Genomic DNA, 23,975 nt, shown 5'->3' with positions numbered 1-23,975 from the left:
GAGCCCAAGCCACAAGCTCTATGGAGTCATTTCAAGAGAACGACGATTTTCAGAGGTAAAATAATTCAGCGACTTCAGTTCAGCAGCAAAGTTTTGACACCAAGTGAGCGACAATTCCGAAAGCGCAGGGCGCACCCCCTCGCTCACAGGCTCAGCAGCAGCTTTGCCACTAAGCTCATCTCCCAACCTTCTCCCTCCCACTGATCAAACTGCATTCGACCCTCAGATAGTTCACTGCTCACAGATGATAAAACTGCTCAAGACCTCTGTGACAGTCTCGTCCCAGCCACTGCATCTCCAGAAGAAACTCCCAAATTCTTGAGTTCTCCTATTCAAGAATGCAGGACAGACTTACATCATTTTCTAAGAAATTGAACATGCTTCTTTCGGCCAGTTCCTTTGACTCTTCAAATTTTTCTACTGCTTGTTTAACTTCTTCATCTGGTATCTTCCCAAGACGTTTCTTTTTATAATCATAATCCAAACGGCGTCCTTCTAGTTTCTTCAAATGATGCTAAATAAGACAGAACATTTGTGAGAAGGTCCAAACGGGACATGCCCCAAAAAAACCCCACACTGTGATTTAAGGAAATTTCAGTTATGGATGCAAATCAACAGAATACAACAGAATCAACAGAATACAAACCTCAGGTATTATCCAGTCCATCCTTTTGATCTAAGGCAGCATCAGCTAAGTCTAGGGCTGTATACAGGAATGAGATTTTAAATTGTATAGACTTTAAATAAACAGCCATTTATCAACAGCTGGGGAACTGGGTACCTTGATTTGCTAAACTTGGGCATTCAACTCATGAACTTTACTAAACCCAGATTTTCTAAATGAAAAGCAAGATCTAAATGTCTCTGTGTCCCCATGTTCTACATTTAATTCAAGTTTACCTCTTGAATTGTTTGCAACATGACAGCTAAAAGTTACAGGTTATTTTCCCCTCTCACTCTATCAGCAGCGCTCCAACACATCCTGTATTCTCGCTTGCTTTGTGAGGCCTCAATTTGACACTTCTGTCTGATATAACTACACAGGCTTTTCTGTTGCCAAAAATCACAGGACTGACAGACTTATAGAATGGACTTAAAGTGACAGTACAAAATGCTCATTAAAGCTCAAGTCAAACTATTTCTTTTCATCGGTTCAGAAGAACTACAACTGAAAGCAGTTATGTATCATAGGAGACAGCTACAGACACCAAGACGTTATTACTATCTTTCTGCTGTGCTTTCCACATCCATTTATGTGTAAACAAATAAAATAACTTTCACTTCTGCATTTCATCAGGGCTTTAACTCGCTTATTACCCAAGTCTATTGGAATCAACAGACTCAGACACAGACTGCCTGGCTTGCTTTGGATTGTCACATTGTAAACAGAAGCACCGAAAATCTTCACCCTAAAGGTTAAAATGCATCCCTCAGATTCCTATATTTTTCCTATAGTGGCATACGGCACTGGGAGGGTTTATGGCACTTCTCAGATCATTCTGTGATCGCCCTGAACAGCCTTTTTCAACAGTTACATTAATCCTTCATTATAAACAGTTTCAGGCTGACAGAGACGGAAAAACAGGATAATCAGTCACAGTAAATCAGAGCCCACTCACATGTTCATAAACATAAATAAAAATGTCAGTTAAAATAAAATAGCAGAAAAATAAAGAATATCATTTTCTTTGCGATTGTCCTGGTTTCGTTAAAAACAAGTTTCTCTTTCAGTGAATTTTGCCTGTCAGCTAAAGCTTCATATTAACTGCATTTTCCTGGAGAACCAGACACGTTTTGGTAAACAGAGCAATGGAATGGGAAGTTATTGATAAGCACGGATGGACATATCATGAGAGGGGCGACGAGAAACAGGTGGCCAAGAAACTGACCAACTGTGTATAACATTCCATTCACGTGAATACTTCATATAAAAGTGGGAGATCACGAGGATCTCATCCCTTTTCCCTTTTGCCTTTGCTTTTTCCCTTCTGCTCATGGCCGACATTAGGAGAGGACCTTGCTAGTCATCTCTGCGAACTGAGGCCTAGTGACAGACTTAATCCAGCTCCGATTGGCTGCAGAGTCCAGTCCAGGACTTTGAGTGCCGGCTCTTCAGTTGCTGAGACTGTCAAGATGGGTTTTGTATATTTTGTATTATTTTCTCTATTCTTATTAGTAGCATTAGTAAAACATTGTTAATTTTTCCACCTCTCTTCTCTCTGTCCTTCTTTCCCTCCCAATTGCCTGTCCTGAGTGGGAAGGGGGGAGAGGGAAGGGCAAAAAGGGGGAAGTGGGGGGGGAGAGGGTGTTAACAATACATCTGCCAGGGTTTTATTGCCACCCCGCAATCTTAACCCTCGACAGCGATCCTTCTGGTACTGAATGTACAAACAACACAGCAAACTGAGTAAGTTACACAAGTGAGAAACAGCCAGGAATTGATTTGAGGCAGATTTCACCACTGTTTTGCTAGAGAGACAAGCCGAAACACAGTGGAATTTATTTCCCTTGTTTCTTTCAAGAGAAGTATCTCAGGGAACTGAAGTTTCATTGACTCTGATTATGGATAAGTGAACCTTTACCCAGAAAAACTTACCCCAATCTCTTTTAAATCTTTGTCCTGCAATAACTGTAGCGGATCAATAAAATTCTGTTTGACGTTAATATCAAGTGAGTCCTTCACCTCTGCCATTTGCTTCATGCTCTCACCAGCATCCAGTAGTGCCAGGCCTATGGTAAAGAATACGCTACTTATATCTCAATATATGTAAAACCAGAAAATTTCTCACGTGAAACAGCTATTTCAAACAGGTATTTTGTATCTGCTGTAACCCTTGAAAATTAACATAAAAAACCCAAACCAAACCAAAAACACAAAACGCAAGCTACGCATTTGTTTGTCCTCTACAGAAAACTAGAACTGGAAAATTCTTGTTCCAAAGTATAGTTTGTTTTTTCGCCTGAAACCCCTCAGGAACTATATATATATATATATATATATATTTATATATATATATATATATAAATTCTCTACTGTATTTGCATAGGTAACAAACCTACTTCACCTTGAGAACTGCAAACCAAGCTGATTCATTTGTACAACTTCAGTGATATTATTAAATATGCAAAAAGACAGTAACTTTTTGATCACAAAATCATGATTTACAGCTTCTTCACATACGTTTTTCTTTTCCAAACCTCCTTTTGGTCAAAATCGTTGATGCTTCTTGAAAACCACCTCTTTTAATGCACCGTCTACTTTGTGAAGCATGTAAGTATCACAATGCAGAATGGTTTTTGAAATGTTCTTTCCCCTTTCCTAGTTTTATTTGGTATTCCCATTGCTTTTGGAAAAGCACAAATGCATCCAGCTCACAGACGAGTTGTCCCACTTCACAAAGAGACTAAACAAGCCTTTGTTCTCCCAGCAGCACCTCTCCCTGTGCAGCACCTACTTGGGCGTGTGTTTCAGAACAACCACAGTGTGTAAAATTACGGGTATTAACATGAGTATGTGACAAAGCCAGCCAGCTGTGCTTTGGCCCCTGCATGCAGACCCAGCCCATACGCTCTCTCTGAGCCACAGTCGCCTATTTGAGAGGAAATAGGTAAGATTTGATTTATCAAAGAGTTGTAGCGTGGCCAAGCTAGAGTTCATTTTCACAAAAACAAGAAAATGAGTATTTAAGATCCACAGAAATCCTAAAAAAAACCCACCCAGAGTTACTGTTTATTTTTTCCAACAGAAATTTTTCCCTTCGTTTACTTCTCAAATCCAGGGTAACCATTTTTATTTAAAGGTTAACAGAAATACAGTGCATGTAATAATCACTTTTAGGTTTGGCAACTTAGAAACTAAAATAGCTATGGTAATAACATGAATCATCAGACAGCATCGGTAATAGTGTTATCAAATCCATCTGCAATAGAGGAAGACCAATATGCAGATGCATCATGGTTTGTTAATTATGTCAATGACCTTCTGACCACTGCACTTAACTTTCCCTCTTACCTGCAGTAGCTATTTACATAGGTTATATCCCTGAGTAATATTCTGCAAAGAACTTTATGCTGAAATATTCACAGAGGAGATGCACAGACTCACCAAACATAGAATCATCGCCAAGCTCTCTGCCATACCGTATCATGCAGTCTCCCAGGAGTCCCTCTGTCTGGGGATAGCCTGTGGTTTTCACTTGTCCTCTGATCTTTGACATGGTGTTCAGCATGCCCAGCCTGGCTCTGTATGCTAAGGAAGACATAAAAAAGAAAGTTATATAAAAACACTTTTAAAACTAATATATTTAAAGCCATAAGTCATTTAACAAGCGACGTCATGGAGCAAGTCGGTACATTGGTCTGTAGATTCATCAGTTTTTTGTTGTCGGTACATCACAGTCAAAAGTTGGAAGCTGATATAAGATTCGATTCAAAATATGGGTTTTTATTCCCAACTGAATGAACATCATTCCTCCAGATGGGTGTGCAGAGGGAGCGCTTGTCACCTTCTGAGGATATTCACCAACACTCATATTCCTTTGAATGTTCCTGCTTGTGAACTCCCTGATTAGAAGTATGGCAGAAAACAAACGCAGGAAAGATACAACCACAGCCAAAGCCAATTTCATGCGCTCTTTCTCTCCCTCTCTTGCTTGAATTTGCAGTTGTTCATCGCAGACGCAGGTAAAGTTCTCTAGGACACCCATAGGCCTCACCAAAATGTCCTAATTATCTTTTATTTACCTAGGATGAATATCCGAGTAAGAAGTCAATGTTAAACAAAATTCAACACCCACCGCTCCTTTCCTACCTGGATTTGGCTGAAGATACTCTGTGGATTTGGACAGAAGCTCCGCTACAGCTTTATTAGTAACATCGATTTTCTGAAAAAGAAAAGGAATACAATTAGCAACAAGCAAATCAATTACTAGAAAGTTTCTCATTTTATAAGACATAATACACTATTCTAGCTAATTAAGAAATTTTATTTAAAATAAAGCAAATACTGTTGCTTAAAATAAATAGCCACGCTGTAGTTCTGACAGGATTTTACCAAAACCATATTCATCGGCAGGTAGTAGTGGGAAGGAGAGAAGGTTTATATCAAAATGTGGGCTTGTCTTTCCAGCCCATCAGTCTTGCCTACTGCTCATACATTCTACACTAACATTGTCCAGCCATCCCAACAGTTCTTACTATAACTGCTTTTCTCCATAGGTGAAAGACACTCAACACATCCCTCACAATCTTGCAGCCACGGCCATTTACAGCAGTAGTTTGCACTGTCTTCATTTGATAGTTTCTAAATGGTATAAAAACCACATTTCTGGTTTGTTTTACTTTTTCTCCCTTAGGGCCTGCGTATTCTTTTTCCTCTTATAATGCAGAGAAAGGAAATAATTATTCTGTAGCCAAAGAAACTGAAACGTAGAAACCTATTTAGATCATAGATTCAAAAGTGCGTGTTGGAAAAAAAAAACAACTGACACAAGAGGTTTTTCCTCAATCTGCAACAATAAAAGCTGTGACCTAGGTCTACTATGAACATCAAAATATACACAGAAAGACAAGAGTAATAAAAAAGCACATAAAAGCTGAAAAAGCAGAAACTGGCAGCTCATGGATCAATTTGCACCTTGTTGTGTTTTGGTTTGTTTGTTTGTTTTTCTCCCCCATGTAAATCTACAATACCATTCTATGACTTGGAACATGAAACATGTTTGATTCTGCAATAGCTTAATATTGAAAAACATAATGTTGCTTTCCTTACCCTTTCCATCTCTTGAAATTCTTCATCTAACTTGGTTCCTTCTGCTCCGCTTATTTTTTCACTGAACAACTGTAGAAAAGGCAAATTTAACAAAAAGAAATGCATTATTATTTAATTACTGAATAAATATCTCTGAGTCAGAGGAACTCGCTTCAGCCATCATTTGAGGCAGCTGCGCAAGAGAAGAGAAACCTTAGTCCTAGAAGCAAAGCACTCATTTTAACAGAGACAAAAATACCTGAGACAAATATACAAGAGGCAGAAAAACCCCTATTTCTCATCGTTAAAGAGTTTGTATTTCAGGCACAGGAACCAGAGTCTGACTGCGCTGAACCCAGAGCACCCTTTCAAGGATGTGTCTCCAGCCTTGTAGCTCCAAGTACCTCCCGGTCCTGTGTGCCTTGAGTCTTGGGGACACAACCCCTGCTGCTGGGAGCTGCGTGGGCTTCTGTGGAAGGAACAGACCAGTGAGAAACGCCGCCCTGTGACCCACCTGTGCGACTGAGCTGCTTTACGACACTAAAAACAAGAACGCCATGCCGTCTTCACAATGCAAAGCCCCAGTTTCAAATAGATTTCCTAAAAATCTTCTTAAAATGGCTGAAACAATATCAAACTCTGGTGTAGAAACTCCAGGCTGTCAGAGCTAAATTTGGTCCTCACTGAGTAAGCCATAGCAAGGAATAAGCACTCAAGAACTCAGCTATCGGCTTCTTGCAACATATAGTACCTGCACTGCAGTAGCAGGAAAAGAAAGCCAGGTCCTCACCCAGTATGAAACAGCCTTCGAAAGCATCACTCTGCTATGAGAAGTGGCTTTGCACATATTCGACAAATATTAAACATAAATTCCTAAGATAATTCCTGCAAAAATACGACGAGTTTCTCCATTTTAACTGACTCTTAGAGAATCTTGTAACAGCGTAATGTAAAATCCAGGCCTCGCTCACTGATTGCCGGTGTTCCCCAAACCTGCCCCCAATAAAGCGTTTTGTTTGTCCTCTACGCCTTCTAGAAGGGAATTCATCTGACTGAATTAAAAGGGCCTTGGAGACTTGCATAATCTGGAAATGGGTCACGGCTCTTTGTAAAGCGATGCTGCCCTGTTCTGGGTCCCGGCCCGCGCCGCACAGGTGAGCGGGGAACACACGGCCCCCCAAAAAACAGCTGGGAGCTCCAACCTCACATCAACACCACCGCTCCACACGGCCACGAGAACAAGGCCGCTTCAGGGAAAACGCGAGTTCAAAGGGAGCCGTGCTGCTAATTATTTCTGTGGGCTTTACAGCAGCACTTGCGATCTTCATGCTTAGCATGCCAAGCAGCCCACAAACCTGTCAAGGTTATTTCTCTGCCAGAGCACCGACAGAACAAGCACAAAAGCAGATAAAACAGAGGTGGAGAAGGCTGTGGGTTGTTGTCTTGCTGCCGTAAGATGTGACAGCAGAGAAGGAACCTGAGGCCACGCGTGGAAGGGGACACTGCCCAGGTATGTCTGGGGAGCCCTTGAGCACAGGTGCACAAAGGTGAGTGAAAAGGCTCCATGAAACTGTGCAGGCCCAGCAGAAATTGTGCAGCTTCTTCACACTGGCAGTTCACCTCCTCTCTGTGCAATGTTCATTCCTAAGATAATTAACGCCATTTTCCACAGCCTCGCACATGTTTTCCTTCTCCAGCCGGCAGCAAACACACCTGCGGTTTCCTGAAACGCCTCACGGTGATCCCTTTTCAAAGGGGAATTATCCTTCTCAGGCTGAAGCTGCAAAATCCACATTCAGTAGCAACCCATAGCTGTCTCATTACAAATAATCCCTTTATACATTGGCAAAGAATAAATGCAATGAAGTAACATGATTGCTCAACTGTGAAAGCGTAATTAATAATAAACTACCGTACCAAATGACTAAAATGATGGAGTGTCCCACGCTTAGAGAGAATAGATCTGAGAATTATAACAAGAAGCATAAGTGGATGAGTAGAAAGTTCATACGCTAATAATAATGCCAGAGAGGAAAGAAAACTCCACTGGCTCATTGGAAGGCTAACAAAGATATCCTGAAACACGCAGATTATCATCAGATATGCTGGAGGTTGATGTGTTTTCAGTAGGTGTCTCAGGGCATACACTATTGATCCATTGGTCCGGGCTGCAGCTGGCTCAGCCTCGCTGCACAGCAACACTGCCACGCATGGTTAGTTCTGGTTTCTCTTCCGAAATGCTGCAAAACTCTTCACAGTCTTTGGAATGGATAAAATCTGATGCCGCTCATGGAGAAACTATTTTCAGCACCTCTGAGTCACTCCTTGCACGGCGATCATTGGACTTGCTGGAGCAGCTGGGAGTAAGGAAAGTGTCTAAGTTAGATCCAGAAGGTCAGAGAACAACTGAGATTTCTATGCACCAGCTTCCAGAGGAAGAGAGAGATTGCGCATCTACAATTTTCAGAGAATAATGGAGTAATTTAATAAACAACTTGGATGAGTCTGCTGGTGGATGGTGGAGCTGCTCCTCATAGGGGCCTTGGTTAAAAATGGGCTGAACTTCATGAAGTTCAAACACAAATGCAGAAAACCCTGAGCAACCTGCTCTAACAGGACCCGCTGCAGTTGGGAGGCCTCTCTGGAGAGCCCTTCTGACCCACCTCTCTCCAATTCTAATTCTGTATTTAATTCCGTATTTACAGTGATACATGAACGCAACCTCGCAGAGACGCTTCTTCAGTGGTGTTTACTCTGAGCTCTATTTTCCTTTGCAAAAGGAGACTACCTCAGTGCTCAGAGAGATACCATAAAGAATGATTCCTTAAAGTCTATACGCTGTCTACACTCCTACAGTAAAAACTGGTATAAAGTTCTAATGGTTATCATCAAATTTTCCACCACTATCACTTATTTCCAATTAGTATAATCAGTATCGGCTTCACTATTCTTGCATTTAGGAACACAAAAGCTTTTGTTCTGATCATACTGAATTTAGGAGTTGTAAAACTAGCATCACCACTCTCCCAATTAAAAGTCACAGGATATCAAGTTAATTATTGAAAATGGATGAGTTTTAGTTCTCCAGTTATTTGCTGAGCATCATATATATGCCTTATATGAGGCTGCAAAATGCTTTGAACTGAAACAGAAGCATGCCCAACTGTGGGGCTGTGTAATTATGTGGCAATATCTGTTGGTTTTTACGAGTCAGCTAATCAAAGGCGAAACTGGCGTCACATAAGGCACGTACGTACTCCAAGGGAGCTTGGAATTACTTGTACAGGAAGAATTCTTCAACTCCAGATTTGGAAGGCGGGTGCCTTGGATCCAGCACCTCATCACTAGACAGGGCCACGTCAGAATTTCAGGCTCTGAAAAAGCCCAGTTCCCACCATGGTGGTCAGCACCGCCTTGCTATTCCACTGCCAGGCCAGAAGCTAAAGCCATTCCTTAGTCATATTTCTGGTGGAGATAATTAAGTGGAACAAAATCTACAGCCAGAGAACAGCTGTGAAATGAGACAGATTCCTTCCCCTCAGCTCTCTGTGCAACTCCCTCCATTACACTTGACGTATCAGAGTCAGCGGGGAGAAAAGACCCCAAACTCAATACAAAAAGACTTTCAAATCAGTCCTTGTATTATCATGTCATTGGTAGCTATACACCATAGCAAACTACCTTTTATTGGGAAACTTGTATGCTCTGTATAACAGAACTTTTTGCCCGAAGAAATAGAGCAGTTTGCACACAGGTGCTTCTCGCTCGTAACTTCTTCCTAGATCCTACTGTTCTTTACAGCACGAAAAATTAAACATGGTTAATTTGAAACAATCTAAAAGTGTCTCGCGGGCTTATGGGGCATCTTCTAGGAAGGCAAATCTGGAAAAAAAACCCCCAGAGACAGGTTTTGAAAGAAACCTCTCTGGATGTGACGACTTCTCTTTAAGTTCTATATGCCCAACTACTGTTCAAAAGGTAAACTGCAATTTTGTTATACAGTCTCCAAGGCTACACATTGATCTGCTAAGGGATTTTATTCCAAGAAATTATCTGAGTAACCATTTGTTTTCCATAAACGTAATATTGAGATTTTGTTCTCTCGCTAGTTCTTTCTTACTCTAATTTCTCTGAGATAATGTAATTTTCTTTTGATTTGTTCTGTTGTAACGAAGAACGAACAGAGCACACAAACTGCCTACAGTTTAAACCAAAATCTACGGCTCACCAAAACTCTAAACTAAAAAAGCCTCATGTAATTTTTCAGTACTTTTATTTCGAATATGTTAAGATTTATCGTTCTCATTGCACAGGAATAGTACATTTCTCCATTCTCGCTCATAAAAATGAGCTTCAGAAAAACGCTGTCTTTTACTAACGTTTTGAACATCATATCCGCTAAATTACTTTTTCATATTTCACTAAGGAAGGTTACTGAACATACGAAACTGCCAAAAATATCCCAGATCAACAGAGAGCCGATAAAACTCTCAAAACAATTACCCTATTTTTTTATATGCCCATTGGGTATTTTATAAGACAAGTCAATAGGATTCTTGCCAGCCAATAACATGCTCTGACCTTCTGTTTCACTTGTTTTGCCTCTTTTGCAACCACCACTAACTGGGATTGAACCGTCACGGGGTTTTCTGGTGTTATTCAGCTACTGTTGAAACAAGTGGGGCTGAAGAAATCCTTAACTGGCCAGCAAAACTCTCTTGTACAAAACAGGTCAAGAAATCATCAAATACCATTTAATGACTGAATGAAAGGTATCATATTGCATTAAATATTTACGAGCTTTTAATGACTCTTCACCAAGTAACAGCATTAATTTTGTTCTGAAGGAGTATCTGCTGAAATTATCTGCTGAAACTTTAATGCGATGGAATTTTCCTACGTTTGTCATAAATATTCACAGTGTCAATCCCATGAGGCAAAACCCAGATTTTTAGGAAAAATTATTTTAACAAAAAAGCAAAAGCTGTTAAAATACTTCAAATGTATTTCCCTCCATCTACAAAGGAAGTAAGCAATCAATTGGGAAAACTAAGAGATTCATCCCACAGTTAACCTGTACAAAGCCAGGAAATAATACAACTATATTGGCTACATTTCCCACAGAGACACCGAACTGGGCCAAACTGCACATTAAGATATATCTACAAATACAGTACTTAGTAGAAAATACTACATTCCAGCATGGTTAATGCATAATAGTCGTGCTTCTCTTAATAAATCATTAAAACTTGCAGTTATTGACCTGCAGCCATGTAATTGTTTCATTTGGTGTTAAGTTATTATGCATAGAGAACTTAATGCAATATGACAACACTAATAGCTTTTGAAAAAAGCTTATTAAAGCCTATTATAAACAAGGAGAAGAACAAGGTGGCTGGCAAAACAGCCAGAAATTCTTGTCTGCATAGTAAATTATTTTCTGTACAGTTCTTCTGCACCACTTAATGTGATGTCTTCCAACTTCAAACCATTTCTATGAATGAGGGCTGCTGAAGACACCGAGGTACATGTTAAAGTGTAGTTAACCAAACAGCCCACGCTTGGGAAACCACAACGAAGAAAAAGGTACAGAACCCAAAACATGACATAAACAAGGTTACTGGTTCATGAGTGTCTTCTTCAGGAAGGACTTACACAATCAAAAAAAGACAGAGAAAATAACCCCACCATTTAAAAGAGCAATAAGCTGAACAACCTATATGACTTTATATAGGCTAAACACAAGATTGTGACACTTTGGAGTATTATCACAGCAGAAATTTTTCAAAAGAAAAGGGAATGCCATTTTGATAAAGTCAGTGAGTGCATTAGATAAAGATTTGCCACACAATGCATATGATGTGGGCGTTTGACCATTTCTATAAGTTCCTAGCATCCTTGCAATTCTTTCTGCTGAGAGAACTCCGGGATGCATGAAATGTTTTTTGATTCCTGTTCTTTCAAGAAAAATCAGAAAGGAAACAGGCACAAGTACATCAAAGGTCTTGACAGACCTGTAAGATTCTGTGTACGTGCTTTAGAAACTCATCATCTCTAAAGCAAGCAGCAAATGATATAGTTACGCCTCACACTCTAAGATCTACAACTGATAACGTACGATGAAGTGTCTGGCATTAAACAATTAAGTCATCTGTAAAACCAGGACAACGTGGTCATGGTCCTGTAGTTTATGAAAGTCACCAATAACATCAAGTGAAATATTATTTATGACTCAATTTGTTACCTGGTGTATCTATGTAAAAAAATAAATCTCCTTTCTTTGACAGTAATACTGAGAACTTACCCCATATGATTTCTATGCTCTTTCTTATGTATTTCTTATAGGTAATTTTTTGCCAGAATTTAGGGTTTGGTTGTATTTTTGATTAGTTTAGCAATGGAAACATCAGACACCACATTCTAGTGCTGATACTCCTTAAAGTTGTCCTGCAAGAAGTCTGTGCCAGAAAGTGAATTCTAAGAGGATCAGGAATGTGGCACTTGCTGTTACTTGGTCAACACTCAAAATCCTGAACCCAGCTGACCAGTCAGTACACAATCAGGCGGTCTTTTAAATTAACCTTATTAACGAAATCCAGCCAAAGAATGTGCAAATATAGACTGTGTAATCTAGACTCACAAAGAAGTCTGCGCATTGAGAAGGGTGCTGTCTCTTCCTCTGAGAAAGCATGCTCTTTTAAAGCTCTTAACATATTTCAGAATATTTTCTCTTTGCTACGTAACGGACAGATTGGCTCTTTCTGTGACACTCCCCAGGTCTGGCGGCTCTCATTACAAGAAAGGCCGCGCCACTTGTGCTGCTCAGATTGCTCGTTCACACGTCTGGATTCCAGGCTTTCTGCTCTCAGCAAGAGCTCCTCAGGAGCCCCCACCACAGCTTTCCATGCGACACGAACAACGAGGAACAAATTGTACGGATTGATCCACACAGCCCATAATTCAGGGGGGCGCTGGCAACCTAAACCCTTGTCTGAATTTGGGTTAAACTGACTTGTCCTTGGCCACGCAGTGAACACGTGGTAACTGACATTAAAACGCCAGCATCCCCGACCTCCAATTTTTGTGCCCTGAAGAACGTTATCTTACAGAAAATGTTCTATACGTACAGAAAAAGCAAGTGAAGGTTATGTTTATGGGATACAAATTGTGAGTTGTCAAGTACTGCACGATCATTAAACTTACAATAATAAGAATACAACTCTAGATTTTGCCAGAGAGTGAAACTAAAAAGTGTTCAACATGTGCAAGAGAGATATTTTTATTTTAGACACTGTTAGTAAACTGGAAAGTGTTTACACCTGGTTTCCATGTTTCCATGTTATCACTAGTTGAGTGCTAACACTTAAACCTGAAGCATTATGTTGGTTTCGTGCTGATCTATGCAATCGTGGGTTGTTCTAGTTCCTAAATAACTGCAAACTCACAGAAGAGAAAATACATACAAAAATCTGCATCCAGGCCAAATAGACATTCGGTTAATAGAAAGCTGAACGGTTTGCTCAAAATTTTATGCGACGTTTCTGACCTTAATTAGGAACTGAATAAACTCCACACTGTCCAGCTGAACATCTTCAGCTCAAAACCAAACTTCAGAAAACACTGTATCAAAGATACCTGAAATTGCACAAAGCAAGGAACACACGAACATCAGTTGAACTGGCTCTGCAATTATGGGGTTTACTTTAAAAAAAATAATAGATCTTGAACTGAATAAATTCTGCTGAAACTAAATGTAAAGAAAACAACAGCATCCAGTTGGAGTCTGATTCAGCAAAATACCTTTCCACGGGAGCATTATTAATGAAGCTGAGAATCTCCATAGGGATCACAAATCATATCACATACAGCTATAGTGAGGCAACATTTCAAAATACATCAGTAAGCAAACTGTTAAATATTGGTTATGCAACTAAATATATAAAAGACTTGGTCTCTAATGCCGATTGGGAGATTAATGGACAATTAGTAAAAACATAAGGGTGGTATTTTACTAAATATTCTCAAGTTCAATCACTTTTAAACTTTTTTTTTCAGTCACTTTTAGCTTTTCTTTTTCCTTTCTTATAGGTAAATGTGCCAGAGCTCAGCGACAAAACCATGCTAAGCTGGGATTAGTAAAATTGGTGTCTTAGCAGTAAAAATGACACATAACAACATCATGCCATTAAACCTGCTGGTATGTGTCAAAGGATACCCTTCCCATGCCAGTCAGAAGGCAGGAGGATCAGCAAGTTTCCCTTTTGCCTTACAAATATAAGCGAGGGAAACAAAACGACAAAAAATTATAGGAAAGGAAGACACAAGCAAAACAATATTTGTGAAATAACTCAGTGGCTCAGCAGACTGGGATGGAATGTTATTTCCTATTAAATTCAATATGCTTTTGCTTCAAAATAATAGAATTAATCAACGGCTTTTATAGGCACATGTGTGTATACACATCCCCCCATATCTCCTCAAGAAACCCAAGAGGTATTAGAGACCTGGATGCTTTTGAAAACCCCACCAAGTGCTTCTCTAAATCTCTAGGCATGTAAATACTCGTTAAGAGTCCAGCCCAAGAGACTCATCAGAGAAGCACACAGGACTCACACTGCCAAAATACGAGCTCTGTTTAACTTCAGATTCTAGTCCTGAGCAGCTGACAGCAGCTAAACTGCTCTCTACTAAACAACTACTACTACATCATTACTTAATGCCTTCTTTTCAAGCAGTGTTTTGCCCTTGTATTTCTTCTAGCACCGCATAGCAAAGGCTTATCTTATTTACATTCATAAATAATGGCTGGATAGGTGGTGGGTATTTTCATAAACAATCTGTGCATCCACAGTGTAGAACCATCAGGATGCTTATGGTGTACATACAGTTCAGGACATCATCTGCGTATGGTCTGCAATTAGCACACAGCAAACACTTCAGAAATTACCAATATTTAAACTGTTGCTTGACCACAGAGTTACCTGTGCAAGTCTAGACCCAACACTTATCCGCAAACGACCATGTATTTATCAAGATCCAGAGCACTGTAGCTCAATACATTTCAAATGGCATTAAGACTTCTGACAATCAGCAAACACTTTGCCACAAAACTAAGCTACGTGGTTAAAAACTACACAAAAAGTCGAATATTCTAGAAGGAAGGCGGGCTTGCACAGCAAAGCGCAGACCAACGGCTCCTGGCTTGGAAGCACTTTGTCAGTGCAAATGAACAGACACACTTCCATAAAGAAACACTGTGTGACCATTTGTAAAGCAACAGCAATCCTCCTGACCCAACAGGCACACGTAGTAATATTTAATTATAAGCTGATGCCCCGTTTTCAACAGCACTCTTGTTCTGGAATGGATTCAGTAATTTCTACGCCTCTCCTTTTGTTACCTCTCAAATCTCAGACCTCTGCCAGTAAAACTAGCTCAAGTTGGCACTTCTCTCACCTGTATCACTAGTGCCAGAGTTTGCAAAAATGCAGTGCCAAAGGAAACCATGGCAGAAATTCTTACTTTTGCAAAGGTAGCGCATTTAATGCTCCATAATAATTTCATTTTGAATCCTACTTAAAACATCAGCACTTCACCTTTACATATTTCATTTGTGAACCTGTGAGGATCTAGCTCTATTTGCAGAGGAGGTTTGCTGCAATTCCTCCTTTCAGCCTGAGGATCCCAGTTTCCGAGTGGCCGGTCGCTGTACCAGCCACCACAGCTCTGAGATGGGAGAAGAGGTGCAGAAATGGAACGTGACCCTGGCAAGAGGGGACGTAGCGATTCCGCGTATTTCCCAGGCTGGGCTCCCAGAGCTCAAGTGACAATTAAGAGCTCGCTGAAGCTCTCAGTGCAATGCTGAAGTACAAACACCACTTGTCTTCCAGAGAAAGAGACAGCAAAACTGATGCTCTTCCGCACCATCAAGGTTAAATCAATGCCACAAGTTCAAATACCAGGGAAAACATCTGGTCTTTGTTAAGGGCATCATCATCTTAATGAAAATGAGAAATAGAGGTGTTTGGCTCAGTGCTCAACAACTGAAACAAGAAGCAGGAACGGGGAGAGCAAGAAAATCACTTTAGCACTGACAGCTATTGTGTTACACGCAGCTCTGTGCCAGGGGCAGCCAGCTCGGTTACGGCACTAAACTCCTGCGTCGGGTTTTCCTGGCAGTCCTGTTCACAGTATCACAGTATCACAGTATGTTTGGGATTGGAAGGGACCTCAAAAGATCATCTAGTCCAATCCCCCCATGGAGCAGGAACGCCCAGGTGAGGTCGCACAGGAACATGTCCAGGCGGGTTGGAATGTCTGCACAGAAGGAGACTCCACAACCCCCCTGGGCAGCCTGGGCCAGGCTCTGCCACCCTCACTGAGAAGAAGTTTCTTCTCAAATTTAAGCGGATCCTCTTGTGTTCCAGCTTGATCCCATTGCCCCTTGTCCTATCATTGTTTGCCACCGAGAAGAGCCTGGCTCCATCCTCGTGGCACTCACCCTTTATATATTTATAAACATTAATAAGGTCCCCCCTTAGTCTCCTCTTCTCCAAACTAAAGAGCCCCAGCTCCCTCAGCCTTTCTTCATAAGGGAGATGCTCCACTCCCTTCAGCATCTTGGTGGCTGCGCTGGACTCTCTCCAGCAGTTTCCTGTCCTGCTGGAACTGAGGGGCCACAACTGGACACAATATTCCAGGTGTGGTCTCCCCAGGGCAGAGCAGAGGGGCAGGAGAACCTCTCTGACCTACTGACCACCCCCTTCTAATACACCCCAGGTACCATTGGCTTCCTGGCCACAAGGGCCCAGTGCTGGCTCATGGTCACCCTGTTGTCCACCAGGACCCCCAGGTCCCTTTCCCCTACACTGCTCTCTAATATGTAATTTCCCAACCTATACTGGAACCTGGGGTTGTTCCTGCCCAGATGCAGGACTCTACACTTTCCCTTGTTAAATTTCATCAGGTTATTCCCGCCCAGCTCTCCAGCCTGTCCAGGTCTCTGGATGGCAGCACAGCTTCCAGTGTCAGCCACTCCTCCCAGCTTGGTGTCATCAGCAAACTTGCTGACAGTCACTCTATTCCCTCGTCTAAATCGTTGATGAATATATTGAATAATACTGGCCCCAGTACTGACCCCTGAGGCACGCTTCTCGCAGCCACCGTCCCCAAGCGCAGAGCTGTTGCCTTCTCCCATCTCTTTGAATTCCTACTAAGCTTTGTAGATCTCCCTCACAGAAACGTTAAATGGGCCACACATCCCAAAACACATTTTCTCCTTGTACACTAATCACTGGTACCTCTGCACTTCTTTTCAATTCAGCCAATTCAGTTTAGTCTCTTTTCACTACCGCTGCTTCCTGTTAGTTTTTCTCTTAGTTGACTCACTCTTTAATAATCTTTGTCTTATGTTTCCTTCAGTTTCCTTTATTTTCTTGGGACACACTTCTCTCAGTCTATGTTGTACTAAAACCCTGCTCAAAACCTGAGCAAATCACACACACAAAGGCAAAAATAAAAAGAGCAGCAGCATGTGAGCTGGCAGCCAGGTCACAGCAAGGCATTGGGTCTTATGACCATACATTTATTATCTCCATCTTATATTGTGCAAGAATAAACTTATCAGCACGGCTAAGGCCAAACAACCCATGATGGCACTCGAGCAGTGGGCCCTGCTTCACAACCGGAGGCTCCATATGTCCCATAAAAGCAGTTCCAGTGTGCAGGTCTGCATGTGAGGTGAAGCATTTCATCATAGCTTTACACCAAGACTCAAAACCAAGCCTAAATAAACACAGCTGCTTTTCCCCCCTGAAGACAAACAAGGAAAGCCTTCTCACTGCCTCCGCACAGGGCGTATGTTTTTGTTTGGTTTATATTTTCCATTAACCTTCCAAGAACAACTAGAGATTAAAGGCGCTGCTCTGAGGTATGTTTTTATTTTTCCTAACCAGTTCCATTTCATTTTGGGATACACGTGCACTCACAGTGAACTGAAACCAAACCCAGCATGCTCAGCTATGCTCTATAAGCCAAACAGATCAATTACCATTTCTAAACTTCCTTTAAAGTTCCTTTTTCTGTATCCTCTTCTTCCCCAGGATATTGCCACTGCAAATCCAGCTCTTCCATTTCCTGTGGCTGCACACAGGCCACAGTCTGTGACGCTAAGGAAGGTGATGCAGGAAGGTAAGTGCCGTGTTGTTATTATGCTGTCCCTAGTATATGGTTTCTAATCTTTCCTACTTGTACCTTGTTTGGGACAGCAGGTTGCCTGTTGCTCGTTTCTTCCTTACAGATACATTCAAGTTTAGTCAGAAAAATGCCTTTGTAACTTTTGAAATTCTGCATATTCTACAGCAGCATCTTTGCCATAGAAAATATTGCTCTTTATAGTATAATTTTCTTGACATAGAACTGAACTAACTCTTCAGAACACATTATTACAGACCATATGGATATCAGTTTGCATCTGCACACACATATGCATGGGAATGAAAGATAAATTCGGGATCTGTTTACCAGCTGGTGAAAATAGTAATTTAACTGCTATCTCAACAAGCCTGGAGGGGAGGAGTTGATTCCATTTAAAAGAAAAGTAACAACTAAAGGAAGTGTCATTGTTTCAATGATTTTATATGTTTTTTCCCATGATTAGGGAATGATCTCCTAAAGAGATATATTGGTCCTATGAAAAAAAAAATATATATAATTAAATTACTTAAAGATAAAATTTAACAGAAAAAGGTCTAAATCATGATGTTAGTTCCAATGTTAAGCCCAGTTCAGAGGACCAAAGAGCTGTCCAGTTGTGGTTCCATTTGGTTGCATGTCAAGATGAAAAAATCCCACAGCTCTGAGCAGCGGCTTAGTAAAATGTTCGGAGAATTCATACTTGGGCAGGAAACATTTTAGAACATCCAGCTACTTTGTGCATCCACAGATGATGATAATTCATTCCCCCCTCCACTTTTTCCCCTGGTAGTCTCTGTTTTCTGTTCCCAGCCAGAGCTTCATGCACTTTTTTTGTTGTTTTCAGTATTCTGCTCAAGAGTCATTTATTGGTGCACTCTCATGTTCTTTTATCAAAGCACAAGACCGGTCTGTGCTGTTAATTTATATAGTCTCTGCCTCAAGGTAGAAAGAATGAGGAGTCCTAGGACAGAAATACTGTAGCGAACATCCCAGAGTACAGCATGTACTTAATGTTATTTTGAGAAACAGATAATAATGAAAGGAGAGAGCAGAAAACAGTTAGAAAAAGATATAACTACCCTTGCTTTCAAGGAGAGCTGCAATAAACCTTTGCTTGAAAAGCTACTTTCTATCAGCTTTGCTTTCTATCACAGATACGCACTGTTTATGACTCTCTCTTACATTACATTTGACCTTCTGCCTTTAAATTGCAAACGCACTTTCCCACAGATGCACGGACACCTCAACTTAAGAACACAACATATAAGCGTCACCAGCTATATTAACTGTGAACAGTTACTTGCCAAACAGCTTACAAAGTACTGCAGCGCCAGGTTCAGAAAATGCAACACCGTGAGTTCTAAATCATCTGCAAGAGGAAAGGTCTCCCATTAGAAGACTGTCACTTAGACAAAAATGTCATTGTCATGTATTAAATCCTTCAGTTTTTAAATGGGGCTTGGGTATCCTCCTGCCTTCAGATCTGTCAGCAGCAAAACACTTGGCGATTTAAGCTCCAGGTGAGGCCCCACAACTCTAGGAGGTAGGATTACTAGACAAAGACGGGACTTAGAAGCATACAGAGTGTTTAGTGTTATTGTAGCAGGAAATGTTTAAATGAACGTATTTTACCGCTTCTAAACCTAAAATGCTAAGTCCTTTCCTTTTATAATGCATACAGTACTTGAGATTTATTTTTTTTTACTAAGCCTCTTTGACAGAAAACATTAAGCAATAAGTAACCATATGCAGATAATTTTGGTGAGACCCTTGACTGTAGCTGTAAAAGCGCTGTCTTTTGTTTCTTTCCCATAACATAAAGCAGCTTTCTCAGCTTCCTAATTATGCGCAATCTTTTCTCTTTTTAACCACTGGCTGCTGAATAACGTCAAAAGAAATGTGTGTAGTACATTTAAAGGTAAAAAGAGCAGCTGTCACCAAGCAGAAGCTCGATTCCAGCCACAGAGAGCTAGCACAGTATCTCGGCTGCAGAGAGGCCTGGTGTTTGCTATTCCAAGCCGTTCTGGCCAAAGGAGCTGAGCTCCAATAAAGAACAATTCCAACATCCTTCCCCCCTTATTGCTGTTCCATGGTCTCTCACAAATGAGCTGGACCACCCCATGGAGCTGTTCATTAGCTCACCCAGTCTGCTGCAGTAATACCATGATCCTCAACACGGACTTTCACCTTTGGATCCCACAGGCTCTTAAAGCAGCCAAATCTGGGCATAGCCACTGCTTCTAGTGCTACAATTCTGAGACACGTTGCCATCTGAAGTCTTTCTTTTGGACATGGTGATCCACCATCTCAAACGCTTCATACTCGGCATCCCTCCCAGGTACCGAGCTGGCTTGCTCGGTGCACCCCGACACTGCAGTTTTCACTTCAACTGTCTGGCCACGCCAGCGGGATGAACATCAACGCAGGCTTCACATCGGCACTTCTAAACCACGGTGCTTTTATTCCTGATGCCCTTGGCAGCTACTGAACTTTGGGAGGCATCAAAAACACTGAGAACTCCATTCCACAAACTGAATCCATCCCATTGCAAGCTCATAGTTTTTCCAAGATTTCGACATGCCTCCTACTCCTCTTTGCCAATAAATCCAGCTTACTGGTGGCAAAAGCCAGCCTCCTTCCAGACAGCAAAATCCTATTCCTAAATAAAGCCTTCATCTCCATGCCATGGTACACATCAGAAAGCTCCGGTGACTATCATGCTTTCTCCAAACGTGTTCCAGATCTCTGCACAGAAAGGTTTCAGCCTGTCCTTTGGTGACTTCACGCTGTGGTCCTTCCAAGTGGCACTAAACGACCTTTCCTACCCATTGCAACTGTTCAGACAGAACATGAGCAATCGTTCTGGACAGTCCCACTTAAATACAGCTCTGAGGCCAGTATTTCTACATATTACAAAACAGCCATTCCACTTTGACAACCAGACCTCCTCTTCAATCACATCTAAAAGAGCAGTGAAAAAGGACAATAAGATACTGAACCCGTAGAAAACGGAGGCAAATTATATAAATCAAAGAGATCGCTGGTGTGACATGGTATATACACCAACACTCACCATGGTGTCTATGAGCTTAAACTGAATGCATACAGACACCGAAGAAAAACAGCATCATGGACAAAGGACAACATTCTTGTTCACATATGAATAAAGTACAAGATTCTGGACTCTATAATGTGACTTTGCATTTCTATAGAGAGTGAGTCACTTCGCACCAGGCAGTGACACATCACAGTATTACTGAGCATTTTAGTCAAACTTGTCTGCTAAAGCTATTCTTTAAAACATGCAATGTACAACAAAAACTACTTTGTACTGCAAAACCTTCAACATTTTCCTGACAAACCTTCACTGTTTCCCAAAGAACTCAACACTGATGCCTACACATGCATTTATAAATGAGTAAATTGAAAGTAATCGTTATTGTACACATCTCAAAAGGGAAAGATCTTCATAATATTTCAAATGTAATAAACTACCCTATCTGAAGTTTTAGATGCAGATTATTTGCTCTGCAAGCCTGCTTAAAAGACTGTGTAATACAGAGTGAGAATCAAGACTGTCTACTTTTCAGAAGAGAATATTCAAGTGCTTTTAATGAGAAAACCTGATTACACTCAAGTGTCTGACAAAAAAAAATCAATGCAATTCATTGATGTGAGATTTCACGTAGCCAAGAATCATGACATACCTCAAACCATAACGCTACACACAGACAGAATCACTCTTTTACTTCAGTACATCATTTCGCAAACCTACAATACTGTTCCGCAATCTGTTTAAAGCCTTGCTGTTCCCGGAGCGAGCGTATCCTAAAACAGAAATGTAAAGTCAAAGGGACACGAAAAAACAGATTAAAATCTTTAGTTAATATCCTTCCTCATTTTTCCAATTTCACTGACTCCTTGCCCAGTTCCAAACTTTTGTTAAAGAAAACATTCTGAATTTCTTTGAAAAGTAAAACTTGGGGATTTTTGTTTCCAAACTGTGACCTGTTTGGCACTTGCTTATCCAGCCGGAATACACTGGGACAGCACGTGTTTAAGGGCTGCGAGTGAGAGGTGGCAGCGGGTGCATCCCACAGGGACAGTCCTGCAAGAAGGCAAAGGATGAGCAGCAAGACTCAGTGCTGGGTCCAACCCCTGCCAGAACCATCTCCTGCCTCTGTTCAGGTGCCTTGTTTCAGATACAACAACCAGGCATTATTTCATCCCCTTCCCTCTGCACCGAGAGGAGCCAGAGCTGTGAACAGCACGTCACACGTGGAGCGAGTTCCACTGGCTGTTATCACATTAACGCTTCTTCCTCCCTCCACAAGCTCCTGGTGCAAAAATTCCCTTGGCAGCAATACAATCCTAATTTGGCCTCAAAGCAATCCCTCTTTCTCAAGTTGCTCTCTGTGGCTGTAAGAAAGGAGTGGCTTCCTTTTGGCGTACTCATATATGCCCGCTGCGAAGATGAGAAAGGGTGATTACACTATAAAACAAACCCCATAAAATTAGAGATTCCAATAACCCCATTTAAACACTTTCTTTCCAAGTAACATGAAGACCTTCCATATTCTTACTTACTCCAACTCCCATGTGATTTAAGATGTTTCTATATTAGGTGCCTCTCGTGACTGAATTTAAAGATCGCTTTTACAGATGCCAACAAGTAATAGTCAAAGTGGTCCCTCACAACATTCTGTTTTGCCCAGAGAGCAGTGAGAGAACATGAGAAGTTACACCACGTTTATTTCTCACTCAAAGGATTTGCAGGTTACATGCCTTGAGGTGCCACCTTCACCAGGAACGTTCCTTCTACCTACATCCAGGTTGACCATCATCTTACCTAAACCACTTATTTGCCCTGTTTGGACTACAGGCTTACTGGAATATGGATAGATCTTTTTGTCTCCTTTGCTTGTCCTCGTGTGATTGTCACCATAATCATGACACTCACCACTAAACCCTGGGGAACTGGTAGCAGAGATCTCCTGTTGGCTAATCATTCAGAACATCAATGGGATACAAATCTCTTACAAAGCATAGCTTATTCTACTCAATGTGAACAAAACATGCTAATATTCATTAAGGTATTTTTCCACAGCTGCTTAGCCTTCTCTAAATCCCTTTTATCCCTGTCGAGACATTCCCACCCCTTCCCTTGCACTGGTACCAGCTCTTGTGTGGCTGCGCTGTGAGCTGCTTCAGCCAGTTAATCCACCTGAAATCTAACCACACATTTGAGCTGGCTTAGTTTGCAGATGGCTAAGCTGCCTCTACCAGCTCAGTGACCACAGTAGCACCGGAGCTGACCCAAGGAAGTGGGCAGGACCTGACTTGGAGAGCAGAGCAAGGCTACAGGTGGCCTAGATTTTGGGTGATGCGAGTTGCTGTGCAACCGCATCCTCAGTCTGGCGGCATCCAGCTGTTAAATCCAGTTCCAGAAACAAAGTATTGTACATGCAGTGGAAAGGTACGTGTACAAAAAGCAATCTAAGCAGCCACTGAGGCAGTCTGGCCTTAGTGACCTCTCTGTATTAAACTAAGCAAGCTTTACATTACCTTGCCCATTCAATACCTCTTCATTTCTGTGCTCTTCACATGACATCTAGCAATTGTCACTCAGTCCAGTGAAAATCGATGTTTTGCCTCACTCTAGGAAATGTTGGCGTATTATAAGTCATAGTCCTGGAAGAGTGCACTACTCCGATTCGTAGCTTCTAAGAGGAATCTATTGAACTTCATGTTCCAAGAACATTACCTGACCAGTTCCAGTACAGTGTCCTGGAATTAACCCAGAAAACAGATCCTTCAGCCTTTTCTCTTGTTAAACTACCCCAGCTTAGGCAGAAGAGATGCCTTCCACTGGCTCTCATGAAAGTGAACATTAAGCGAACATTAAATACGTCAGTGATTATAGCAGAGCCCTGAACTCAGGAGGGTCCGGCCAGCTCCATGCACGTGAGCAGTGCCAGGGCTGTCCTGGGATGAAAAGCAGGGCAAATACTTCAAGGCTTCGTGGAAGCAA

At 41.4% G+C, this 23,975-nt stretch overlaps 1 protein-coding gene across 1 annotated transcript in view; it reads right to left on the bottom strand.

Moving 5' to 3' along the window:
• Positions 1 to 23,975, bottom strand: part of SH3GL3 (SH3 domain containing GRB2 like 3, endophilin A3) — a 47,021-nt gene that overhangs the window by 10,193 nt on the left and 12,853 nt on the right. The window contains exons 2-6 of the mRNA XM_005513784.4: positions 5,771 to 5,839; positions 4,811 to 4,883; positions 4,106 to 4,249; positions 2,597 to 2,730; positions 356 to 514 (exon numbers count right to left, since the gene is read on the bottom strand). Coding sequence (XP_005513841.1) covers positions 356 to 514; positions 2,597 to 2,730; positions 4,106 to 4,249; positions 4,811 to 4,883; positions 5,771 to 5,839 — 579 coding nt within the window. The remainder of the gene's footprint in view (positions 1 to 355; positions 515 to 2,596; positions 2,731 to 4,105; positions 4,250 to 4,810; positions 4,884 to 5,770; positions 5,840 to 23,975) is intronic.

Source organism: Columba livia, chromosome 11, assembly GCF_036013475.1.
Source record: "Columba livia isolate bColLiv1 breed racing homer chromosome 11, bColLiv1.pat.W.v2, whole genome shotgun sequence".
Taxonomy (NCBI): domain Eukaryota; kingdom Metazoa; phylum Chordata; class Aves; order Columbiformes; family Columbidae; genus Columba; species Columba livia.
This window is presented reverse-complemented; position numbering and strand designations above follow the sequence as displayed.